General features: G+C 44.1%; 1 protein-coding gene across 1 annotated transcript in view; it reads right to left on the bottom strand.

Moving 5' to 3' along the window:
• The window catches only part of nup107 (nucleoporin 107), a 48,827-nt gene that overhangs the window by 3,626 nt on the left and 22,245 nt on the right, over positions 1 to 22,956 (bottom strand). The window contains exons 11-26 of the mRNA XM_078417403.1: positions 22,190 to 22,265; positions 20,131 to 20,244; positions 19,941 to 20,031; positions 19,778 to 19,854; positions 18,107 to 18,166; positions 17,841 to 17,983; positions 17,676 to 17,724; positions 14,072 to 14,141; positions 13,858 to 13,976; positions 13,272 to 13,310; positions 12,919 to 13,069; positions 3,903 to 4,015; positions 3,373 to 3,475; positions 1,188 to 1,348; positions 730 to 855; positions 528 to 641 (exon numbers count right to left, since the gene is read on the bottom strand). Coding sequence (XP_078273529.1) covers positions 528 to 641; positions 730 to 855; positions 1,188 to 1,348; positions 3,373 to 3,475; positions 3,903 to 4,015; positions 12,919 to 13,069; positions 13,272 to 13,310; positions 13,858 to 13,976; positions 14,072 to 14,141; positions 17,676 to 17,724; positions 17,841 to 17,983; positions 18,107 to 18,166; positions 19,778 to 19,854; positions 19,941 to 20,031; positions 20,131 to 20,244; positions 22,190 to 22,265 — 1,606 coding nt within the window. The remainder of the gene's footprint in view (positions 1 to 527; positions 642 to 729; positions 856 to 1,187; positions 1,349 to 3,372; positions 3,476 to 3,902; positions 4,016 to 12,918; positions 13,070 to 13,271; positions 13,311 to 13,857; positions 13,977 to 14,071; positions 14,142 to 17,675; positions 17,725 to 17,840; positions 17,984 to 18,106; positions 18,167 to 19,777; positions 19,855 to 19,940; positions 20,032 to 20,130; positions 20,245 to 22,189; positions 22,266 to 22,956) is intronic.

Raw genomic sequence — 22,956 nt, 5'->3', positions numbered from 1 at the left:
AACTGCAACATTTTCAAAGCCTGTTTTCATAGTAAATTAATAAAATTAAAAACGCAAACACACAATGGACCAACTAACAGTTCATTTGAAGTCTTGCAACAAAATACTTTCAGGAGCCAAATGTGAAGTTTTTAGGAAATTGTAATTTTACATTGTAATGGCCAATGCATTAAAATGTTAAAAATATTTAATATGAAAATACTGATTTTGCTAAATGTTCCTGGATGTATTTTGGATGACAGCTCTTTAACTCCTCAAGCCTGTTACTCACCATTGAACAGGCTTGATTTATTATACGAGTTGGAATTTCATGAACCGAATGAGTCTGCTACACATATTACTACTCTACAGATTAAAGCCAACGATTGGACCAACTAGACTGAAATTCAAATAGTCAAAACAAAATGTTGGAAATACATAGGTAAGGCAGCATTTTTGGGGGGAAGGTGATGGTAAGAGATGGCGAGATTCAAGGGTTCATCTTTCATATTGAAATACCTTCAACAATTAATATATTTTAATTTTACCTCTCTTATGTCAACCAACCATCCTCCATTTACAAAAAGTAAGACATTATAGATATTTTCTTTTACATCATGGGTCAGTTCTTCTAAGTTGTCACTCCATCTTTTATAATCAATCTATTGGGGATTAAAAAAAAATCATTGGAGAAACAAAAGTGGAAAAAATAAAACTGCAACAGCTAAAATGTTTACATATATTTTTTACCTTGAACTTTTTCTGCTTGTGCTCATGAGCCACCGACTCTGTGAAACTTGCATTTTCGGAAAGAGTGGGTTCTGGTGGTGCAGTTTGCATCACTTTAAACCATTCATTAAATTTTTCGTGTGCTTCCTGGAAGAGAGAATAATTTATAAAATTCCAATGGCTAGATGCAGAAACGCGAGAATACTAAGAAATCATACAATGCAAAAACACATTTGCACAGTAAAATGAGAGAGTATTATGTTATTGGATAATTAGAAAAATATATAAATAAGGGTGTAAAACTCCAAGCTATGGCTGAAATTAATTGTCTATATGAATTCTGTTAACGGTCATCCATCCGTTCTGGGTTATGTGGATAACTCTCCATTCACCAACAATTAAACTTGCTAGTCTTATTTCTGTTCTGCATTACTTATGGATGATTTCACTGCGAGGAATGCAGCATTTTGGAATCTTACCAGATAAGCCCTTATACACAAGTGTTCCCGGACAGCATTTTCATCCTCTGCTGGAGGCATGGATTCCATTCCATAATTATCCCAGTTTGCATACACCTCAGCGATAGAATCCTGTGGGATTTTGCTGAACACTTCTTTAGCTGCTTCATATTTCTTAGAAGCTAGAAAAAAAATTACATTTCTTATATAATAGACTACACTCACCCATTACATGGTTATATTTTATTACAAATTCCTCTTTTGGAATGTCTCAAACCACAAATAAAAAATAATAAATACCAGGTACTGGAAATCTGAAATAAAAACAGAAAATGCTTGAAACATTCAGCAGGTTAAATAGCATCAGTGGAAAAAAAGTTAACGTTTCAGATCTGGGACCCTTCAAGAGAACGAACTTGAGACGTTAATTCTTTCCCTTTCCACAGAAGCTGCCTGCCTTGCTGTTTTCCTATCATTTTGGAATATCATTGGAATCCTTTGCCACAGAAGGCAGTGGAGGCCAATTCACTGGATTTTTTTTGAAGAGTTAGATTTAGCTCTTGGGGCTAAATTAATCAAGTGATATGGGGTAAAAGCAGGAACGGGGTATTGATTTTAGATGATCAACCATGATCATATTGAATTGCGGGTATTTATTCACAAAATGCTGGAGTAACTCAGCAGGTCAGGCAGCATCTCAGGAGAGAAGGAATGGGTGACGTTTCGGTTGAGACCCTTCTTCAGACTGATGTCAGGGGGGCGGGACAAAGGAAGGATATAGGTGGAGATAGGAAGATAGAGGGAGATCTGGGAAGGGGGAGGGGAAGAGAGGGACAGAGGAACTATCTAAAGTGGGAGAAGTCGATGTTCATACCACTGGGCTGCAAGCTGCCCAGGCGAAATATGAGGTGCTGTTCCTCCATTTTCCAGTGGGCCTCACTATGGCACTGGAGGAGGCCCATGACAGAAAGGTCAGACTGGGAATGGGAGGGGGAGTTGAAGTGCTCGGCCACCGGGAGACCAGTTTGGCCAACGCGGACCGAGCGCAGGTGTTGAGCGAAGCGATCGCCGAGCCTGCGCTTGGTTTCGCCGATGTAAATAAGTTGACATCTGGTGCAGTGGATGCAATAGATGAGGTTGGAGGAGGTGCAGGTGAACCTCTGTCTCACCTGGAAAGACTGTTTGGGTCCTTGGATGAAGTTGAGGGGGGAGGTAAAGGGACAGATGTTGCATCTCATGCGGTTGCAGGGGAAATTGCCCGGGGATGGGGTGGTTTGGGTAGGAAGGGACGAGTGGACCAGGGAGTTACGGAGGGAACGGTCTCTGCGGAACGCAGAGAGGGGAGGGGATGGGAAGATATGGCCAGTGGTGGGGTCCCGTTGTAGGTGACGGAAATGTTGGCGGATGATTTGTTGGACCCGCTGGCTGGTGGGGTGGAAAGTGAGAACGAGGGGGATTCTGTCCTTGTTGCGAGTGGGGGGAGGGGGAGCAAGAGCGGAGCTGCGGGATGTAGAAGAGACCCTAGTGAGAGCCTCATCTATAATGGAAGAGGGGAAGCCCCGTTTCCTGAAGAATGAGGGCATCTCTGACGCCCTAATGTGAAACACCTCATCCCGGGAGCAGATGCGGCGTAGACGGAGGAATTGGGAGTAGGGGATAGACTTTTTGCAGGAGACCGGGTGGGAAGAAGTGTAGTCCAGTGCGAGTCAGTGGGTTTATAGTGGATGTCAGTCACTAGTCTGTCTCCTGTGACTGACATCCACTATAAACCCATTGACTCAAACCATTCCATCCCAAATTAACATTCAAGCAAGCATAATGTAAATGCCTCCATTGACACGATGCTTTGGTGTGCAATTGCCAATGTGCAATATAGTGTGCAATATGCTCTTGATCATACAAGTCTACAAAAATAAACCTGGTAATAAGGTAATGTTCTGATACTGATCACCAACATTAAAGCACCTGCACAGTAATGTTGGATGTCTGCACAGTACAAGCTTGCTATAGCTCACAGACATTTCAGAGGCAGCTTAGTATCTAGAAAATGGACACTGCACAGCTTAATTCCAAGGCAAGAAAATCCACATAAACATTGATCATAAATCGGTGATTACTGAGATTTACACATCTACTTTTAATTTATGATTGAAAAACATTAAAAAGTTGTTTTTAGAACATGCATGCAGTAAGAAAGCCAACATACCCAAGAATTTTCTCATGATCGCATTGCTTTGTATTAGTGCTTCTGCCCTTTGCGAAGGATCAAACATCAACCACTCAATTACATTAATCTTCATACGATCTTCCTGTAAAAGTCTTAAGTTATTACCTGACCCAGACAGCAAAATTTAGTTAGTGACTTTACTGTTCTAAAGTTTTTTCTCTTAATATTTATTTGTATTAATGGCACATGTTTCAAGCATGAAGTTAAATGGACTTCATGTAACATGAAGTTTCAAGCCTTGAACTGATAAGCAAAGGTTCAGAATCTCCGTCTGACAAAATTGAATTTTAATACAGCCATGTTAAATAGATTAGACTGGGGACAAAATTCCTCTAGTCAGTAACTTTGGAGAGATGTTAATGAGAATAAAACACAAAATATTGGTCCATTCTTGCTTCAAATATTTCGCTAAAATTGGACTGAAGGAATGCCTCAAAATAAAATAATGTGCATTTGTTTACTAAATGCCATTCAAGGTCAAGTATATTTAAAAGGAAAATAACACTCACTTTTGTTGTAGCAGTGTCCAGAGATGGTGATAGGTCATGGTGAGTAAAATCCTTGGGATCCCTTTTCCTGATATTTTCCACGACAGACTTTGTCACAGCTGCTACATCAAGACCTGAGTAATAATTTTGACAAAATATCACAATTAAAAAGTATTCATACAAAAATATATTCACCGAGGAGTTAGTATTTAAAACCTTTCAAACCTTATTCTAGTAGGTTATAATATGTTATACGTATTTCGAAATGTTACCTATTCAGTAAGATGTGATATCCTTTCAAAAGCATTGGCATCCAATGGTATTGGTTTACTATTGTCATGTATACCAAAATACAGTGAAAAACAAGGCAGCTTTGTATAGTTCACCCATTACAAGTTGAGCAGAAGCTTGTGGGATTAGAATTCTGTCACAACATACTATTAGTGCAAAACAAAACGTGCCAAATTGATACCACACATTTAGGTGTTAACTACGGCTCAATGTTAGTTACCCTCCACAGACTTGAACATACAATCTCAGTGCAGAACAACTTAAAATCTTATGTTTAAAACAAATCCTTAATTCAAATCCCACAGAAGATGTAACATGTGTCACAGAACTAATTTAAACAGGGGAGATTCCCTACTGTCCGAAACAATACTTTCCCTCAAACATTACAACCAAAACGGTTTAATGTTTCACTATATTGATGTCAGGGCCTTACTGCGCACCAGCTGAATGCCAAATTATAACATTTAAAATGAGTAATTTGTTAGTTAACTGAGATGTAACAAAGCAACAGAGAATATATGAAAATATAATCCCATTCTATACTGGAAAAATATGACATTAGCACCTTCGGCCAAATACATTTAAGTAATGAAAATGGTTGACGCAATAAAAGACAGAACAACATTACATTTTGAAAAATCTGGAAGAAACATGCATATTTAAATTCATAGCTGTTCAGAAAATAAGCATGAACTATCCACATATGTATATTTATGAGTGACATGAAGTTTTAGTCAAATTCAAGAGGAAGGAAATATTTTTAAATCAAAATACCTCACATATCAGGCAACATTTTATAGTGGGAGAAGGAGTTATTGGAATTAGCAGTAACTAGTTCAAGTCACCGTGCTATAGGAATACATTTGTATTTTGTGGAAAAATGAACCTATTGTAGTGGCCTGGCGGAGGCCAGAGAAAAGGCAAGACGCCAGGCAGTGTTTAGTAAGATTCTTTTATTAGGCTGTGAGCTCCTGCCCACAGCGTAGTTCTCCTAGGGATAAGATACGCCTTCCCTTGGTCTGGCTTTTAACCCCTTTCGCCTGTCCGTCACGTAACGAGGGGGCTGACCCAAGGAGTGGCCTGATCCGCCACAGGACCCCCCCCAAGAACCGGAGGTACAAAACGGACAGGAGGGCGCACGAGGCGACCAGCCCGGGTGCGCACCATGACCGGCGCAGGGACCGGCGACTGACCGACAGGTGGAGGGGTCGTAGCAGACACTGGAGGGGGTAGCTTGGACGGGGGGCGACCGCGCGGGCGGGGCTGTGCAACCGGCACCGGCCGATCAATGTCCACGTGTGCCGGCTTCAGCCGTGCGACCGAAACAGTCTCTCTGCGACCCCCCATGTCCAGAACGAATGTGGCCGAGCCGTGTTGCAGGACCCGGAAGGGGCCCTCGTACGGCCGCTGGAGAAGTGATCGGTGTGCGTCCCTGCGCAGGAACACAAACTGGCAGTCCTCCAGAGCGGCAGGGACGTGTGGCTGGAATGTCCCATGACGTGACGTGGGCACAGGTGCCAGCCTGCCCACCGTCTGCCGAAGACGTTGCAGGGCGTCAGAAGGCTGCTCCACTCGACCCTGCGCTGGTGGGATGAACTCCCCGGGAACCGTCAAGGGGGCCCCGTACACCAACTCGGCGGAGGAGGCCAAGTCCTCCTTGGGTGCGGTGCGGATCCCCAGCAAAACCCACGGCAGGGCGTCCACCCAGTCTGGGCCCGTGAGCCGAGCCTTCAGGGCAGCTTTCAGCTGGCGGTGAAAGCGTTCCACCAACCCGTTCGACTGTGGATGGTACGCCGTAGTGTGGTGTAGGCTGACACCCAAGAGTCTTGCCATGGCCGACCACAGTTCCGAAGTGAACTGTGGCCCCCGGTCGGATGTAATGTCCAGTGGCACCCCGAACCGGGCGATCCAGTGCGCCGCCAAGGCCCGCGCGCAGGTGGCCGTCGAGGTGTCTGCCAGCGGAATGGCCTCCGGCCACCGCGTGAAGCGATCTACCACAGTGAAGAGGTGGGTCATGCCCCGGGACGGCGGCAGCGGCCCCACGATGTCCACATGAATGTGGTCGAAGCGCTGCCGAGGGACACGAAACTCTTGCAGAGGCGCACGCACGTGTCGCTGGATTTTTGAAGTTTGGCACGGGATGCAGGTGCGTGCCCAGTGTGCGACCTGCTTACGCAGCCCGTGCCACATGAAACGGGAGGATACAAGGGCCACCGTCGCCCGAATGGAGGGGTGAGACAGCCCGTGGAGCACCTCGAATACCCTGCGACGCCAGACGACAGGGACGATGGGCCGAGGCAGGCCAGTGGAGGTGTCGCACAACAGTGTTGTATCCCCGGGGCCACAGACAATGTCCTCCAGCTGCAGGCCGGACACGGCTGTACGATAGGCGGCCATCTCCTCGTCCCCCAGCTGTGCGGCTGCTAGGGCGGAATAGTCGATCCCCCCGGCCATTTGTAGGACGGCGTGGATCGCGGGTCTAGACAGGGCGTCGGCCACCCTGTTGTTTTTTCCTTCCACGAACCGAATTGAGGTGGTGTATTCCGACACATAAGCCAATTGTCTCTGTTGCCGCGCAGACCACGGATCCGAAACCTTGGCGAACGCAAAGGTGAGTGGCTTGTGGTCTGTGAACGCGGTGAAGGGTCTCCCCTCTAGGAAGTAACGAAAGTGGCGTACCGCGAGATAGAGGGCGAGGAGCTCCCGGTCGAACGCGCTGTAATGCCGTTGGGCCCCGCTGAGGTGCCTGCTAAAGAAGGCGAGTGGCCGCCAACACCCGTCGATGTGCTGCTCTAGCACCGCACCGACCGCCACCTCAGAAGCGTCCACGGTCAGGGCGGTTGGGGCATCCTCCTTAGGATGGACGAGCATCGTGGCCCTGGCTAGGGCCTCCTTAGCCTGCTCAAAGGCCGCTCCTGCTTCGTCGTCCCACTCGACCTCCTTGCGGCGACCAGCCATGAGGTGGAAGAGTGGGCGCATAGTTCTGGCCACCGACGGCAGGAAGCGGTGATAGAACGAGACCATCCCAACGAATTCCTGCAGGCCCTTGACAGTGGTCGGTCGGGGGAAACGGCGGACAGCTTCGACCCTGTCCGGAAGAGGTACCACCCCTTGTGGGGTCACCCGATGGCCGAGGAAATCGATGGCCGTCACCCCAAAACGGCACTTGGAAGTATTGATTGACAACCCGTACTCGCTGAGGCGTTTACACAGCTGGCGGAGGTGGATGCAGTGCTCCTGCTTCGAGCGGCTGGCCACGAGTACGTCGTCCAAGGCCAACACAAAGACGAATTCCAGGCCACGGCACACACAGTCCATAAGCCGTTGGAAGGCCTGTGCGGCGTTCTTCAACCCGAACGGCATCCGTAGGAACTCGAATAGGCCGAACGGGGTGATGATGGCAGTCTTGGGGATGTCATCGGGGTGGACCGGGATTTGATTATATCCACGCACAAGGTCCACCTTGGAGAACACGGATGCTCCGGCCAGGTGGGCATTAAAGTCCTGGATGTGCGGAACCGGGTACCTGTCGGGAACGGTCGCGTCATTTAAGCGCCGATAGTCCCCGCACGGTCGCCAACCCCCGTCCGCCTTGGGGACCAAGTGGAGTGGTGACGCCCACGGGCTATCGGAAGGGCGCACGATGCCCATTGACTCCATCTGACGAAACTCCTCTCGAGCTAGACGGAGCTTGTCTGGAGCGAGACGCCGCGCTCGGGCGTGCACGGGTGGCCCGGTGGTGGGGATGTGATGTTGCACCCCGTGCTTGGGAGCGGAGGAGGAGAAGTGGGTTTCCACAATGTCCGGGAAGTCCGCCAGGATGCGCGCGTACGTCGCATCCACGGACGACAGGTGTCCGACGTTGGGGGAGACCGGCCTCAGCGTGCTGGAGTGCACCAGGCGCTGCCGCCTGACATCCACGAGCATGGAATGCGCCCGCAGGAAGTCGGCGACCAGCAGCGGCTGGGAAACATCAGCAATGATGAACCGCCACGTGAACCAGCTGTCGCCGAAGTTAAGGGCGAGCTGGCAGACCCCGTAAGTGTTGATGGGGCTACCGTTCGCCGCAGTGAGGAGGGGGCCGCGTTTGCCCGTATGGATATCGGCGGTGGAAGGAGGTAGGACGCTCACCTCTGCTCCAGTGTCGACGAGGAACCGACCCCCGGTGCGGCGATCCCGGGCGAACACACGATGGATCTGGCCGGCCGCCGAAGGGATCACTGACGGCCGGCCCTCGCGTTTCCCGGAAAGGCACAGGGTAGGCGACATTGCTTGGCGTTCGGTCCCCAACGACAGTGATAATAGCACCAGCCGCTTTTGCTGGTGTCCGGTGGTGGTGCAGACTGGGATGCCCACCAGCGACCTCCGGTGGTCTCCAGCGGTATTGGAGGTGGTGCTGCTTGGGCCGACCACCAGCGACCTCTGGTGGCGTCTGGCTGAATTGTCGGCGGGCCGTGCGAGAAGGGCGTGCCGGCACCGGGGTGCCCGATGGCGGCCGGATTTCGCCGCGGGGGTCGCCCTGAAACGGGGTCGACGGCGGCCCCAGCTTGCTGTTGGCCTTCCGATGCCGTGGAAAAGACGGCTAGGGCTGCCAGGTCCTCCCGACGGGACATCCAGATTTGATCAGCGCGCTCGCCCAGCCGCTGCGTGTCGGTGAAGGGATCCTCAGCGAGCTGAGAACGGAGGTCGACCGGGAGCTGCCGCAGGTAGGCCTGCTTGAATAAAAAACAGGGCGGGTGGTTGCCCATAAGGGCGAGCATGTCCTCCAGGAGGGCCGACGGCCGTCGGTCCCCGAGCCCCCCCTGGCTCATAACGCGAGTTGCCCTCTCGGCGTCGCTGAGGCCGAACCTCCTGATAAGGAGTTCTTTAAGGCCCTTATATTTGTCATCCGCGGGGGGGTCATTAAGGTAAGGCTTTACTCGCCTTGCTGTCGCCTGGTCCAGGGTGCCGACGACATAAAAGTACTTCGTCAAGTCGACGGTTACCCCTCGCACAGCAAACTGTGCCTCTGCCTGCTGAAACCAGACCTCAGGCTCTTCGGTCCACAGGGTCGGGAGTTTGAGGGAGACGGCCTCGAGGTCGGCAGGACCGGGTTGCACGAGGGCGGCAGGACCGGGTTGCACATTATCGTTTGACATCACTACGTGTGATGTCCGTCGAGGTCACCAATGTAGTGGCCTGGCGGAGGCCAGAGAAAAGGCAAGACGCCAGGCAGTGTTTAGTAAGATTCTTTTATTAGGCTGTGAGCTCCTGCCCACAGCGTAGTTCTCCTAGGGATAAGATACGCCTTCCCTTGGTCTGGCTTTTAACCCCTTTCGCCTGTCCGTCACGTAATGAGGGGGCTGACCCAAGGAGTGGCCTGATCCGCCACACTATGTTTAATAATTTTTTCCAACTACTGGTAATATGTATCTGATTAAACATATCGTAACTCGTATGCCTCAATTCGTTAGGTTAATGATTCTCTCCTCAGTAAAAAAGGATGAAAACAATTAATTTAATATTTTCCTCTTCTCTGATTGCCCTCTTAATGGTCCTCCTTATACTCAAAGAGATTAATTTAGTCACTACGGCCTACTTCTGATGTATGCCCCCTTCTCGTGTAGAAAAATCACAAAAACTTCATTATTTTAATGCAATGTTGTGAGAAATTCATCACTATTTTTATAGGTCAGTCAAATCTAAGGCTTAATTGGGAACTCAAAAGAACTACAATCAACTTCAAATTAGGATAACTTAAATGTGTTCCTAAATATTAGTTTTGAATTAGTTATAGAGAAAGATTGGACTGGCCCACAAGTTAAGGTCTGATTTAGGAGGCATTAGGTAGGAACTTACAGAGGTCAATTGACAGAGTCTATTTGCAGGTAAGGGAGGCTTTCAAAGGCGAGCTAGCAAGAGTACGTGGGCAGCATGTTCCTGTTAGGATAAAGGGCAAATCTAACAGATTTTGGGAACACTGGCTGATGAGAATTGATGCTCTGGTCAGGAAAAAGGAGGCATACATCAGATTTAGGCAGTTGGGATGAAGTTAATCCATCCATTAGTGTAAGTGTAGGAGGATACTTAGGTAACCAGGAGGGCAAAATGAAGACATCTAATAGAGCCGGTAGGCAAGAAAGGAAATCCTGAAGTGATTTTACAGGTATATTAAGAGTAAAAAGGTGGCTAAGGAAAGAATGTTGCCTTAAAGATCAGCATGGCCATTGTTATGTACAGCCGCAAGAGATGGGGGAGATATTAAATGAATAGTTCTGATCCGTATGCACCAAGAAGAGCATGAAACCAAAGAAATTGAGGCACACGAGTTGTGAACAAAAACAAATTACCGAAGGGGTTGTGCTGGCAAGTTAAAGCACATTAAGATAAATCTCCACGGCCTGACCATGTGTATCCTCATGTGACCTTGTGGAAAGCTAGGAAGGAGATTGGAGAGGTTTTTGCAGAGATATTCCCATCATCTTTAGTCACAGGAGATGTTCCAGAAGACTGGAGGATGGTTAATATACCGTAAAAGGGCAGAAAGGACCAGCCAGGAAACTACAGGTTACTGAGCCTGACGTCGGTGGTAGGTTCGTTGTTGGCAGGTAATCTTTTGGACAACGTCTACGAGCATTTGGATAGGCACGGACTGTTTTGGGCGAGTCAGCTGGCCGTGTTGGTGGGAAATAGTCTCACAAATCTGAGAGTATTTTTTAAAGCAGTTATCTAGAGGAGGAATGGATGTTGTCTATATGAATTTTAGCAATGTCTTTGACATAGTCCCACATAATAGGCTAGTCTCGAAGGTTAGTGCATGTGGAATTCAAGGTGAGCTAGCCATTTGGATTCACAATAGACTTGGAGCAAGGGGTCAATGAGTAGATGTGGAGTGTTGTTTTTCCTGATTGGGGGCTGTGCCCAGTGGAGTTTCGTAGGGGTCAGTGCTGAGTCTATTTTTGTTTGTCATCTATATTAACTATTTGGATGACAATATAGTTAACATTGTTGGTAAATTTACAGATACACTAACATTGATGGTATTATGGATAGTAAGAAAGGATATTTATAATAGGATCTAGATAAACTGGAAAGGTGGCCAAGGAATGACAAGTATGAGGAATTGAACTCTGACAAGTATGAGGCATAGCACTTTGATATGTCAAACCAGGGCAGGACTTACACAGTAAATGGTAGAGTCCAGGAGCTTGTTGCAGAAGTGGTGAGTCAGGTGGACAGTGTGGTAAAGGCCTTTGGAACGCTTGCCTTCATCGGGAAGGGTATGGAGTATAAAAGTTGGGATATCATGATGCACCTGCACAAGTCACTTGGAATAAGCAAGTTCAGTATCTCGACTGAGCATGCACCGTGGGTCGCAGGGGCTAAACATTCTCGCCGGCTGATCTGCAGCGTATATGCAGACCTGTGTTTCATCCGTATTTTCCTGTTTTGCGTCGTAGAGGTAAGAAAATACTGCTTTTAAAATATTAATTAGGTATATTTACGGTTAATTTGTACAAGACTATTATGATTTTGTAGGTTCTATTGCTTTATGCTTCGATGAGTGAGCGAGATCGTTACGATTTTCTTTTGCATTGTAACTTGTACCGACCGGGACTGCTCCTCAAGCGGGAATATGTTGCACTTCCCAAACCATGAGTTATTCTTGGTTTTCCGGAATGTCGGTGATGTAAAAGAAAAACAAATGTTTGAGTGAATGAATTGCTGCTTTGTGTGGGCGGTGGCTACAGTCCGGAATGTCAATGGATGACCACTGTAAAATTGAAGCTGCTGTTCGTGCAGCGATTAGACAGCTGCAGAGGTCAGCATCCAGCAGAGTGGTTTGTCTGATCAAACCTTCCCTATATCACCTGGTAGACACAAAATGCTGGAGTAACTCAGCGGGACGGGCAGCATCTCTGGAGAGAAGAAATAGCTGCCATTTCAGGTCTCGACCCGACAGGAAGGGTCTCGACCTACAGGAAGGGTCTCAACCTGAAACGTCAACCATTCCATCATTCCAGAGATGCTGCCCGTCCCGCTGAGTTACTCCAGCATTTTGTGTCTATCTTCGGTGTAAACCAACGTCTACAGCTCCTTCTTACACGTTAAAAAATCCCCACGCTCGGTGCTTCATTGTGGGTTACAGAGCTCCCTCCCACCCCAGGCAATGTCATTTGTGCCGCTGCCCAGAGCAGACATGGGCGCTGCACAAACTCACCCTCATTCCACCCCGACCTCACTCCTCTTCAGCCCTACGCCGCTCCCGGGGATGGCAGTGCCAGCAGAGGCTGTGTTCACCAGTGCTGGCTCCCTGTAGCCTGTTGTCTGAGTCTAGCTCCCTCGTTCACATCCCCGCTGCGCGTATCCGATTGCAACACCTGTAACCTGAAGGAGCGGCACCCGACAGGTATATGCCCACCTGTCCTGGGGACCACTCTCACGGCAGCACTGGCTGTGAGGATTGAGCCTATCAGGTGCCGCTCCGTCAGGTTACAGGTGTTGCAATTGGAAACGCGCAGCGAGGGTGTGATCGAGGAAGCAAGACCCAGGCAACCGGCTACAGGCTACTCAACATATAAGTAACAGGACGAAGCAATGAAGTTTATTTAACTGAGCCTGATGACAGCAGTAAGAGTTCAGTCCGGTGAAATCTTGACTTTCTTAATGGAGTTACTTTCTTAACAGGAGTTACTTTTAGCAATTTTTATTGCAATTTATCAAAACATTCATGTCACAGCAAATAGAAATTGGAAGGTTTCCTTACCAGCCTCTCTTGCAAGGTCTAGACAACGTTTCCTTTGTTCAGTCTTTGTAACGGTCTCCAAAAATGCTGAATATTGAGCTATACCCAATTGCTGCGGTAAATGTCTTACATAAAATGCTATCAAGTCCATGTACTTCATTCCAATTAGGAACTGCAAAGGAAAATATTTTTAAAGCGATTTTTAAAGTTTTTATTCTTGCAATAGACAAGAACTTATTTCTATCATATAAGGAAGTTGTACTATTAGGAAGGTCGAAAATAAGTTGTTAAATTATGCATACTAAACACATCAACAGTCATACAATGTGTAGCATGCTCAAAAGTGGTGCTTGGAAAGAAATTAATTATCTCACCTCAATATAGCTTTTTAGAATGCCCATACAAACATCCTCCTGAAAATAGTAAAATAATTAAAATAAGATGATTTAACCAAGATGATCTGCATGAAATTTTAACTTGTTTATACAACATGACAAAGTAAAAAACTTTATTTAATTTTATCAAGTATAAAAGCTTGAACGGAAAGCAAGGATAAAGATCACACGGAGAGGGAAAGAGAAACCTGAATATCGGGTTTGCTCCAATATAAAAAAATATTTGTATTTACGAACAAAACTCCAGAGGGAGGAATGAGAAAGACTGTTCCATGCTTCTGCTTATGGTATAAGCTCCTTCATTCTCGAGTAGCAGATATGGATGTTACCAAAAAATGGTGATGCATGTAAAATATATTTCAAAAAGCATTTCTTCAGGAAGGAAAGCAGCGATCATTTAGTTCAATAATTAACCAGGGAGATAAAATTAGATCTTAAATGAAATCCAAGTTTACTGAATTTAAAATTCAAAGGAACTGAAATTTCAATTTCAGAACATTAATGTTCCTTTGCATTAAGAGACTTCTCAAACATTGCAATATTAAAATGTGATTAATAAGTGTACCTTTGTTGGTATGCCAAGATTCCATAAGAACAACACGAGATGAGTCATGAATCGTAGGAGATGAGGAGGAAGGAGTGACTTACACTTTGTAAGCCAATCTTGAAATTCATCCATCAGGCCTAATATTATCAAACAAAAGACAATTTAGGTGACAGATGTCAAATTTCACACTTTATTTTGACACAATTTACATTTATTTTTCAAAAAGACTCACCATCGATATCCCCCAAGATTATGTATTTCTGAATGATGTGATAATGAGCTTTATTCTCCTCCAAGACTTGCTACAAATAAAGAAATTAGTTCAATATTCACAAATTTTTGAGCAGACTAAAATATTTGGTACCAACATTTAATACACACTAAACACAATCCAACTCCTGACAGCAATCTCCTTTATACAAGAATTAATGTATTCATTTTTGACATTGGGCATTTGCATGTGCACACTTTAGGGCAAAATCTTTAAACCGTTTAGAAAAATGAAGAATTTGGAAATCAATTTTTACTTTAAATATATTTTCCTAATCTCTGAGGAAGATCAAAGATTTTGGGAAAACTGCAGAATTGACTGGAAACATTTTTGCAATGTACCAGCCTAAACACAAATAACTGAATTGTCTATTCTGCGTCGTTGATTCTAGGCTGCAATATTAGCAACCATTTAGATATAGAAATCATCATTTGAGAAAGGTGAGGTGTCGACTGAAAGGAGGGTGGCTAATGTTGTGCCTCTATTCCAAGGAAAAGCCTGGCAGTAAGCCTAAGATCTGTGGTAGGCAAGTTACTGGAAAGGATTCTGAGATAAAAAATATATATGTATTTTAATAGGCTGATTATTTTCTACATGGGTGATAGTGTCTTATAAAATTGATTATGTCTTTTAGAATATTTAGTAATGAAAAAGGTTGACAAGGGCAAGGCCAGAGACATTATCTACATGGACTTCAGCAAGGCTTAGATAGTCCCCCCTTTTCAGAGCACCATAATGTTCTTGTTATGTAATGTCATGTAAATGAAAGTAGTTATGTTTAGTATTTTGTTGCATATCCTTTGCATACAATGACTACTTGAAGTCTGCGATTCATGGACATCACCAGTTGCTGGGTGTCTTCTCTGGTGATGCTCTGCCAGGCATGTATTACAGCCATCTTTAGCTTATGCTTGTTTTGGGGGCTAGTCCCCTTCAGTTTTCTCTTCAGCATATAAAAGGCATGCTCAATTGAGTTCAGATTGGGTGATTGACTTGGCCACTTAAGAATTAACCATTTTTTAAGCTTTGAAAAACTCCTTTGTTGCTTTAGCAGTATGTTTGGAATCATTGTCTTGCTGTTGAATGAACCGCCGGTCAATGAGGCATTTGTTTGAACTTGAGCAGAAAGGATGTGTCGGAAATTATGTGTCTATAACTTCAGAATTCATTATGCTACTACCATCAGCAGTTGAATCATCAGTAAAGATAAGTGAGCCAATACCTCCAGAAGCCATACATGCCCACGCCATAACACCCCTACCACCGTGTTTCACAGATATGGTGGTATGCTTTGGATCTTGAGCTGTTCGTTCTCTCCTCCATACTTTGCTCTTGTCATCACTCTGATATAAGTTTAGCTTCGTCTCATCTGTCCACAAGACCTTTTTCCAGAACTTTGATTGCTCTTTTAAGGACTTCTTGGCAAACTGTAACCCAGCCATCCTATTTTTGCGGCTAACCAGTGGTTTGCATCTTGCAGTGTAGCCTCTGTATTTCTGTTCATTAAGTCTTCTGTGGACAGTGGTCATTGACAAATCCACGCCTGACTCCTGAAGAGTGTTTCTGATCTGTCGGACAAGTGTTTGGTTTTTTTTCTTTATTACAGGGAGAATTCTTCTGACATCAGCTGTGGACGTCTTCTAAGGACTGCCAGTCCCTTTGCAATTAGTAAGCCCATCAGTGCTCTCTTTCTTCTTAACGATGTTCCAAACAGTTGATTTTGGTAAGCCTAAGGTTTGGCTGATGTCTCGAACAGTTTTATTCTTGTTTCTCAGTCTCATAATCGACGTCTTTAACTTTCATTGGCACAACTTTGGTCCTCATGTTGATAAACAGCAATAAAGTTTCCAAAGGTGATGGAAAGGCTGGAGGAAAGACTAGGTGCCGAGAGCTCTCTTATACCTTCATTAAGGAGGCAATTCAACGCACTTGAACAATTACAAATACTTGTGAAGCCATGTGTTCCAAACATTATGGTGCCCTGAAATGGGGGGACACAGCTGTAATTTCTACATAGTGAAACCAAAATGTATAAAAATGGCCTTTTATAAAATCTGGCAATTTGCACTTTAACTACATGTAATTTTTTTCTATTACAAATCTCAAATTGTGGAATACAGAGGCAAATAAATAAATGATGGGTCTTTATCGCAAACATTATGAAGGGCACTGTACATAGTGAACATTAAGGCCCTGGAGATTATTGTCGAACAGAGGGATCCAGGCGTACAAGTATATAGTTGACGGGAATTGATGTCACATAAATATGGTGCTGACGAAAGTTTCTGGCATGTTACCTTCATCAGTTGGAACCGCGAATAGAAGTTGGGATGTTATGTTACAGTAATACAAGACATTGGTTAGACTCCACTTGGAGTATTGTATTCAGTTTTGGTCACCATGCAACAGTAAAAATGCCATTAAGTAGCGTCTTTCTCCCAAGATAGGTGAAATCAAGAAGTAGAGGGCTTAGATTTAAGATGAGAGAGGAAAGATTTATGAGAGAAAAATTTAATAAGAACCTGTGGGGCAACATTTTCCACAGAGGGTGGTGGATATATGGAACAAACTGCCACAGGAAGTCATTGAGGCAGGTACAATAACAACATTTAAAAGACATTCGTAGAAGTACATGAATAAGAAAGGTTTGCAAGGATACATGCCAAACTTGGGCAAATGGTGCTAGTTTAGATGGGGCATTTTGGTTGACATGGTCATCGGGCCGAAGAGCCTGGTTCCATGCTGTGTGACTCTATGACAACATAATGCAGTTCCAACAAGTCAAATCAAAACTTCTTTCCAATTAAATTTAAAATTCAACCTCATCTATGAATCCTTATGAACTATGTTCTACTCTATTTTTGCAAGCTCAAGTTTCACATCCTCTTGATCACAATTTACAACTGATTGGTAATCCTCAAGTATCACCATTCCTTTCTTCTTTCATTGAAAACCTCTAGAAATTGTGCCATCATTTAATGAGGCCATGGCTGACCCAATTTAATATCCTGCAATATCCAGAGTTAACAAAAATCTGTGTCAGATTTTAAATAAAATTGCCTTTTCCAGGTAGAGTTCATGTAGAGTTCAAAACCTCTAAAACCCTTTATGCCCTGGAAGTGTTTCCAAATATAATTCCTGAAAGGCAAGTCTCCAATTTTTTGGATGGTGCTCCTTTGACCCAAAATTTCCAAACTGTTTTTATACAATTTCCCTAATATTTACTATTCCCCTTCACATCTTAAAAAATCCAGAAATACAAACATATTTTTTGTAAACTCTCTCAATTTAATGAGAGTTGAGGACCCACTCCTTTAAAATCCATGGCGCATTCCTTCTACTCCAAGTACTACACCACTGATAGTACTGTCAGCCCGTTGTGCATATTGGTGCAATTAAATTATTTCCTTTCCTCGGCCAATGTCTTAGTTTTCTTGCTCCATTAGGTGACTTGGGTTACCATTTTATATAAAGACACTTAGAAAAGACAGGCTTATTCAATAACATTAAAAAAATAATTAAAAAATAGAATTTAAGGACGCACATGCCTTATGTTTTGTCTTACCCTTTTGTCTGTTGCTTGCATTTCTTCAAATATTGCCTCTGGTGTCCAACTGAAAATGTACAAGGCAAGGTTTGTAATGAATTGATTTCAAGAATACTGAGTGAAACCTGAAATACAGTTGCCTATTTTGTAATGTTTAGTGAAAGACTTGAAGTTTATTCTTACTTCGCCTCTGTGTATTCTTTAGGTAATTCTTCAAATTCACTCATAGGACTCAATGAGCGGATTTCTTGTTCCACAAGAGTGTCTACCATGACCCTGAAGTAAGCCCAAACGCAGTCTTCCCAAGTATCACAAGCTGAAAGGAGCTAAAATGTATGACAAAATGTACTGTGAAACTGTTGGAATACAAGCAATTCAAGATTTCAGAATTTTCTGTATGGTTTTGTTTAGAGACCTGGAAAAGGAAGACATTGCTTTGAATATCTTACCTGTTTTAGGTTTCCACTTAGAGCAGCATAGATTGCTCGTTCATATCGGTTAAACTGTTCCTAGAAATCCAAAGAATTCATGGTTATTCAACAGTATAATATTTACAAAGCTCTGAACACCAAAGAGACTGCCAATGCAGAAATCAGGAACAAGAAACAGAATATTAGAAGAACTTAGTGGGTTAAGCAGCATCTGTGGAGACAAAAGGTCTATGTTGAGACAGGTTGAGATCCTGCAACAGACGAGCTAGAAAATAGACCAATACAGCTCTGGAACAGGGCCCTTTGACCTAAAATGCCAGTGCCAAACATGATGGCAAGACCAACTGTTAACTGCAATTAATGGTGGGATATGCATACAATCTATATCCCTCCATTCCTTGCATATCCATGTCCATGTGGGCGTGCCTTCCGGGCCCGGGATTGGCCTCACCAGTTACCCATCCTCCAACTGAAAGTAAAGTCATGGTCATCTTCGAACCCGAAGGACGAACAACAACAATCCATGTGCTATCTAAAATTCTCTCAAATACCACCATTGTATCTGCCTCCACCATCACCCCAACCAGCACCATCTTCTGTGTTAAAAAAAATATGCCGCACACATCTCTCTTAAACGTTGCCCCTCTCAAGCTTCTGAATGTCTACCCTATCTATTCCTCTCATAATTCTATATATTACTATCAGGCCTCCCCTCAACATTGGGCATTCCAGAGAAAACAATCCACATCAATCCACCCTGCCCCTGTAGCTAAGAACCCCTAATCCATGCAGCATTCGGGGAAACAACTTTTGCACCTTCTTCAAATACACCACTTTCTTCCTGCATAGGGGCGACCAGAACTGCATGCATTACTCCAAATGTGGCCTAACCAAAGTCCCATAACGCCGCATCATGGCTTCCTGACTTTTATACTCAATGCCTCGACCAAATAAGTCATATGCCTTCTTTACCACTCTATCTACTTATGTTGCCACTTTCAGGAAGCTATGGCCATGGAGCACAAAATACCTCTGAATATCACTGCTGTTGAGGGTCTTGCCACAAATTTTATATTTTCATCATAGATTCGATTTGTCAAAGTGCTCACACTTGCTTGGATTAACTTTCACACGCCATTTCTCTGTTCATTTCTGTAGCTGACCCATACCCTGCTGTATACTTTGACAGCCTTCCTCAGTCTGCGACCCCAGCAATCTTGGTGTAAGCTGAAAATTTACTAACCAACTAACCAAATCCGTGTCATTTATAATTATATAACACAAGCAACAGCGATCCCAGCACGGATCCCTATGAAACTCCACTGCTCACAAACCTCCATCTGAATATGGTCCTTCCACCCAGAACCTTCTGGTCTTCTATCAGTAAGCCAGTTATAAATCCATACGACCAAGTCACTGTTAATTAGCCAACCATAGGGTATTTATCCAAGTTCTACTAGCATTCTTTTTCTTTAAATAAGGGTTTACTTAATGTAATGACTTCCCCAATATAAAGATCCATGAAAACAAAATCTAAAATGGTCCATGGAAGATATTTTCTCATGATTCCAAGATTCAAAATTACAAAGAACTTGAATTTCAATGTAAAAAATAGCCTGGACTCCAAATTATCTACAAAATTGCTCAATCAGCACATTTATAAGATTTAAAATTCCACGTGTAACTTACATCTTCTGCCATCCTCCAACAACAAGCCTTCCAAACACTTCTGTATGGATTTCCTTCTACATTTTCAAGCGTTGATCCTGCAATCAGAGTAAACAGCAATTCAAACAATAATCTGAAGCCATCAGAAAAATTAAGAGATTAAACATTTTAGAATTATCCTCACCGCCATTAAGGTTTGGATCGTGATACAGTTTCCACCCTTCGAGCGTCGCAGCTCTCCAAGCCTGACCACAACGTTCACAGAGTCGCTGAGCCTGGTAAGTGTTACATTATAAATTATTACATCGTTTTTGTATAACCAAACAAGGAATTTTGGCATCCTGCCTGTCAAAATGAGATCAAAACAGCTGTACCTTATCAGTCATTCCAGCTCGGATAAGAGCAAAGAGATATTTCATAAATCTGGCATCATCTTCCCTATCCAAGTCAGCAAGAGGCATTTTCTGCCTTATAGGAGCATCTGGATCCTTGGAGAAAATACAAAAGTTTGGTCAGAATTTTGTTTTTGTGCAATTATCACATTTCAGTTTAGTTTACGTTTAGAGATACAGTGTGGGAACAGGCCCTTCTGCCCACCGAGTATTGATCACCCATACACTAGTTCTATCCTACACTCTAGGGGCAATTTACCGAAGCCAATTAGCCTACAAACCTGCACGTCTTTGGAATGTGGGAGGAAACTGGCGAACCTGAAAAAAATCCAGGGGGAACATACAAACTACGTACAAACAGCACTCGTAGTCAGGATCGAACCCAAGTCTCTGGCGCTGTAAGGCAGCAACTTTGCCACTGCGCCCCTGTGCCGTCCTCATGTGAACCAGATTAGCCGAAGTAGGAGACAAACTACAACAGATACTAGAAGTTTAAAATAAAATAGAAAACTCAATCAGATAAGACAAAACCTTCCGATGAAAAGTTATCACAATAGGTTAACTGTCTTCTTCCACATATGCAGTCTGACCTGCTGAATGTGACCAGTATATTTATATTTTATTTTAGTTAAAATAGAGATCGTGTGCTTTAACATACATCTCAATTCACTAGCTCACCAAAATTTTAAAATAAGATTTAAAGGGAGATTTGCTTTATTATCCTTTGGCATCCAGTTGCCATAGATTCTGTAAGGTTACGGATCACTTTGACAATAGGAACACCTACGTCAGGTGCTATTCATTCTCAATAGCTCAGCCTTCAACACCATAATACCAAATAAGCTCATCCCTAAACGTCTGGACCCGAATCTTGGGGCCTCCAACTGCAACTTGCTTCTGGATATTTGTCCGGCAGACCTCAGTCAGTTAGAATTGGTCACAAAATCTCCTCCGCCCTGAGCTTCAACACTGGTGCCCCTCGTTGTCAAGTGTTCAGTCCCAAGCCCTACCTCCTGTGCACCCGTGACAATAACCTGGCCCTTAACGTCAGCGAGACAAGAGTTGACGTAACCTAAAAGGAGGGGAGGGGGGGGGGGGGCGGGCATGGTGAACACAATCCTGTCATCATGAATTGACTCGCTTGCTGCAGAGATGGTTGACAGTTTCGAGAACCTAGGCATCAATATCATTAATAACCTAAGATACAGACACAAAAAGCTGGAGTAACTCAGCGGGACAGGCAGCATCTCTGGGGAAGGGTCTCGATTCATTATCACCCAAGAAATGTCACCCATCTCTTCTCTCCAGAGATGCTGCCTGTCCCGCTGAGTTACTCCAGCTTTTTGTGTCTATCTTCGGTTTAAACCAGCATCTGCAGTTCCTTCTTACTCATTAACAACCTAACCTGGTACAAGATACAGCATCAGCATAATTATTTTCTTAGATGTCTGAGATTCAGCATGTCCACAAGGATTCCTTTGAACTTCAGCAGATGTGTGAGAAAATGTATCTGACGCATTGCATCTCAGCCTCGTATGGCAACTGCTCTGCTCTTGGCTACTTGAACCTGCAGAAAGTGGTGAACACAGCCCAGTACATGATGGGTCCATTATTTCCTTCCATTCAGTCCGTCTTCACAGGACGTTGCACCAAGAAGGTTGGAAGCATCCTCAACAATGCTTGCCACACCGGCCACTCTCTTTTATTTCTTCCACCTTCAATCTTGCACCATTTTTGCACTTTTCATTGTATTTATCATTCGTGTATGATTAATATTTGCTCTGAGTTTCGTGTGAACAAGGAATTTCATTGCACTTTCATGTATATGACAATAAATAAATCTAATCTAACCTAATCCTGCACCTTGCACAGGTTCGACAGCAAATTCCCCAGCAAAAATGCCAGGAAATGTCAGCATGGATCAGTTCCGGTGTGCCAAACGTTTGGGATTTCTACAGTTGTTCCAGACAATTTAATGTAACAAAAGGAAATGCCCCGACCCAGTGAACCAAATATGAGGAGAATAAGAACAAAACCTTACCAGCTCAGTCACAAGTTGCCTTGAAAATCCAGAGATTCCTGATCTTTGTTGTTTCAACACATGCAGTGTATTTTCCCTACAAGATTAAAATAACATTTACAAAACAGAATTAACAAATAGATCTCTACATTTATTTCTTTAGTAGTTAATTATATCGACACTACCATCTGTTGATTGGAGACTAGCCCACCAATGTTATTTCCTCACCTGTAACAAGAGGATAATGATCTCTAAGGTAATTAACACCAACTCATCATCCCCCACCCCAAAAGTCTGCAGATGGATATTTGATCAACTATTTTATCAGCTTAAAAAACAGCAGTTGGAATCTACCTTGAATAATAAAAGGCATATATTTAAATAACACATATATCGAAATTGTAGAGTCCCGAGATGCTGCCTGACCTGCTGAGTTACTCCAGCATTTTGTGAATAAAACCATTTGGCAGTGGCAGAGTTGCTGCCTTAACACGCCAGAGACCTGGGTTCGCTCCTGACTGCAGGCGCTGTTTCTATGGAGATAGATAGTAGGGAAGGTTTAACACTAAAAATATTCCACTTTATACTATCCTTCGTAGTTAATCTTCAAGGGTTTGTGGGACAGGGCAAAAACACAGGCTCTGCTTCAATATATGATCTTAAAAATGAAGTAATTAAGGATCAGAGCATGTGCCACTTTGGAAATCAGCTAATTTAACTTCCTGAGCACAGAGCATAAGCATTTTTTCCTTTTATTTATCCACTTTTATCCTATAACTACAATCCAA

This window comes from Rhinoraja longicauda, chromosome 20 (genome assembly GCF_053455715.1).
Source record: "Rhinoraja longicauda isolate Sanriku21f chromosome 20, sRhiLon1.1, whole genome shotgun sequence".
Lineage (NCBI taxonomy): Eukaryota > Metazoa > Chordata > Chondrichthyes > Rajiformes > Arhynchobatidae > Rhinoraja > Rhinoraja longicauda.
This window is presented reverse-complemented; position numbering and strand designations above follow the sequence as displayed.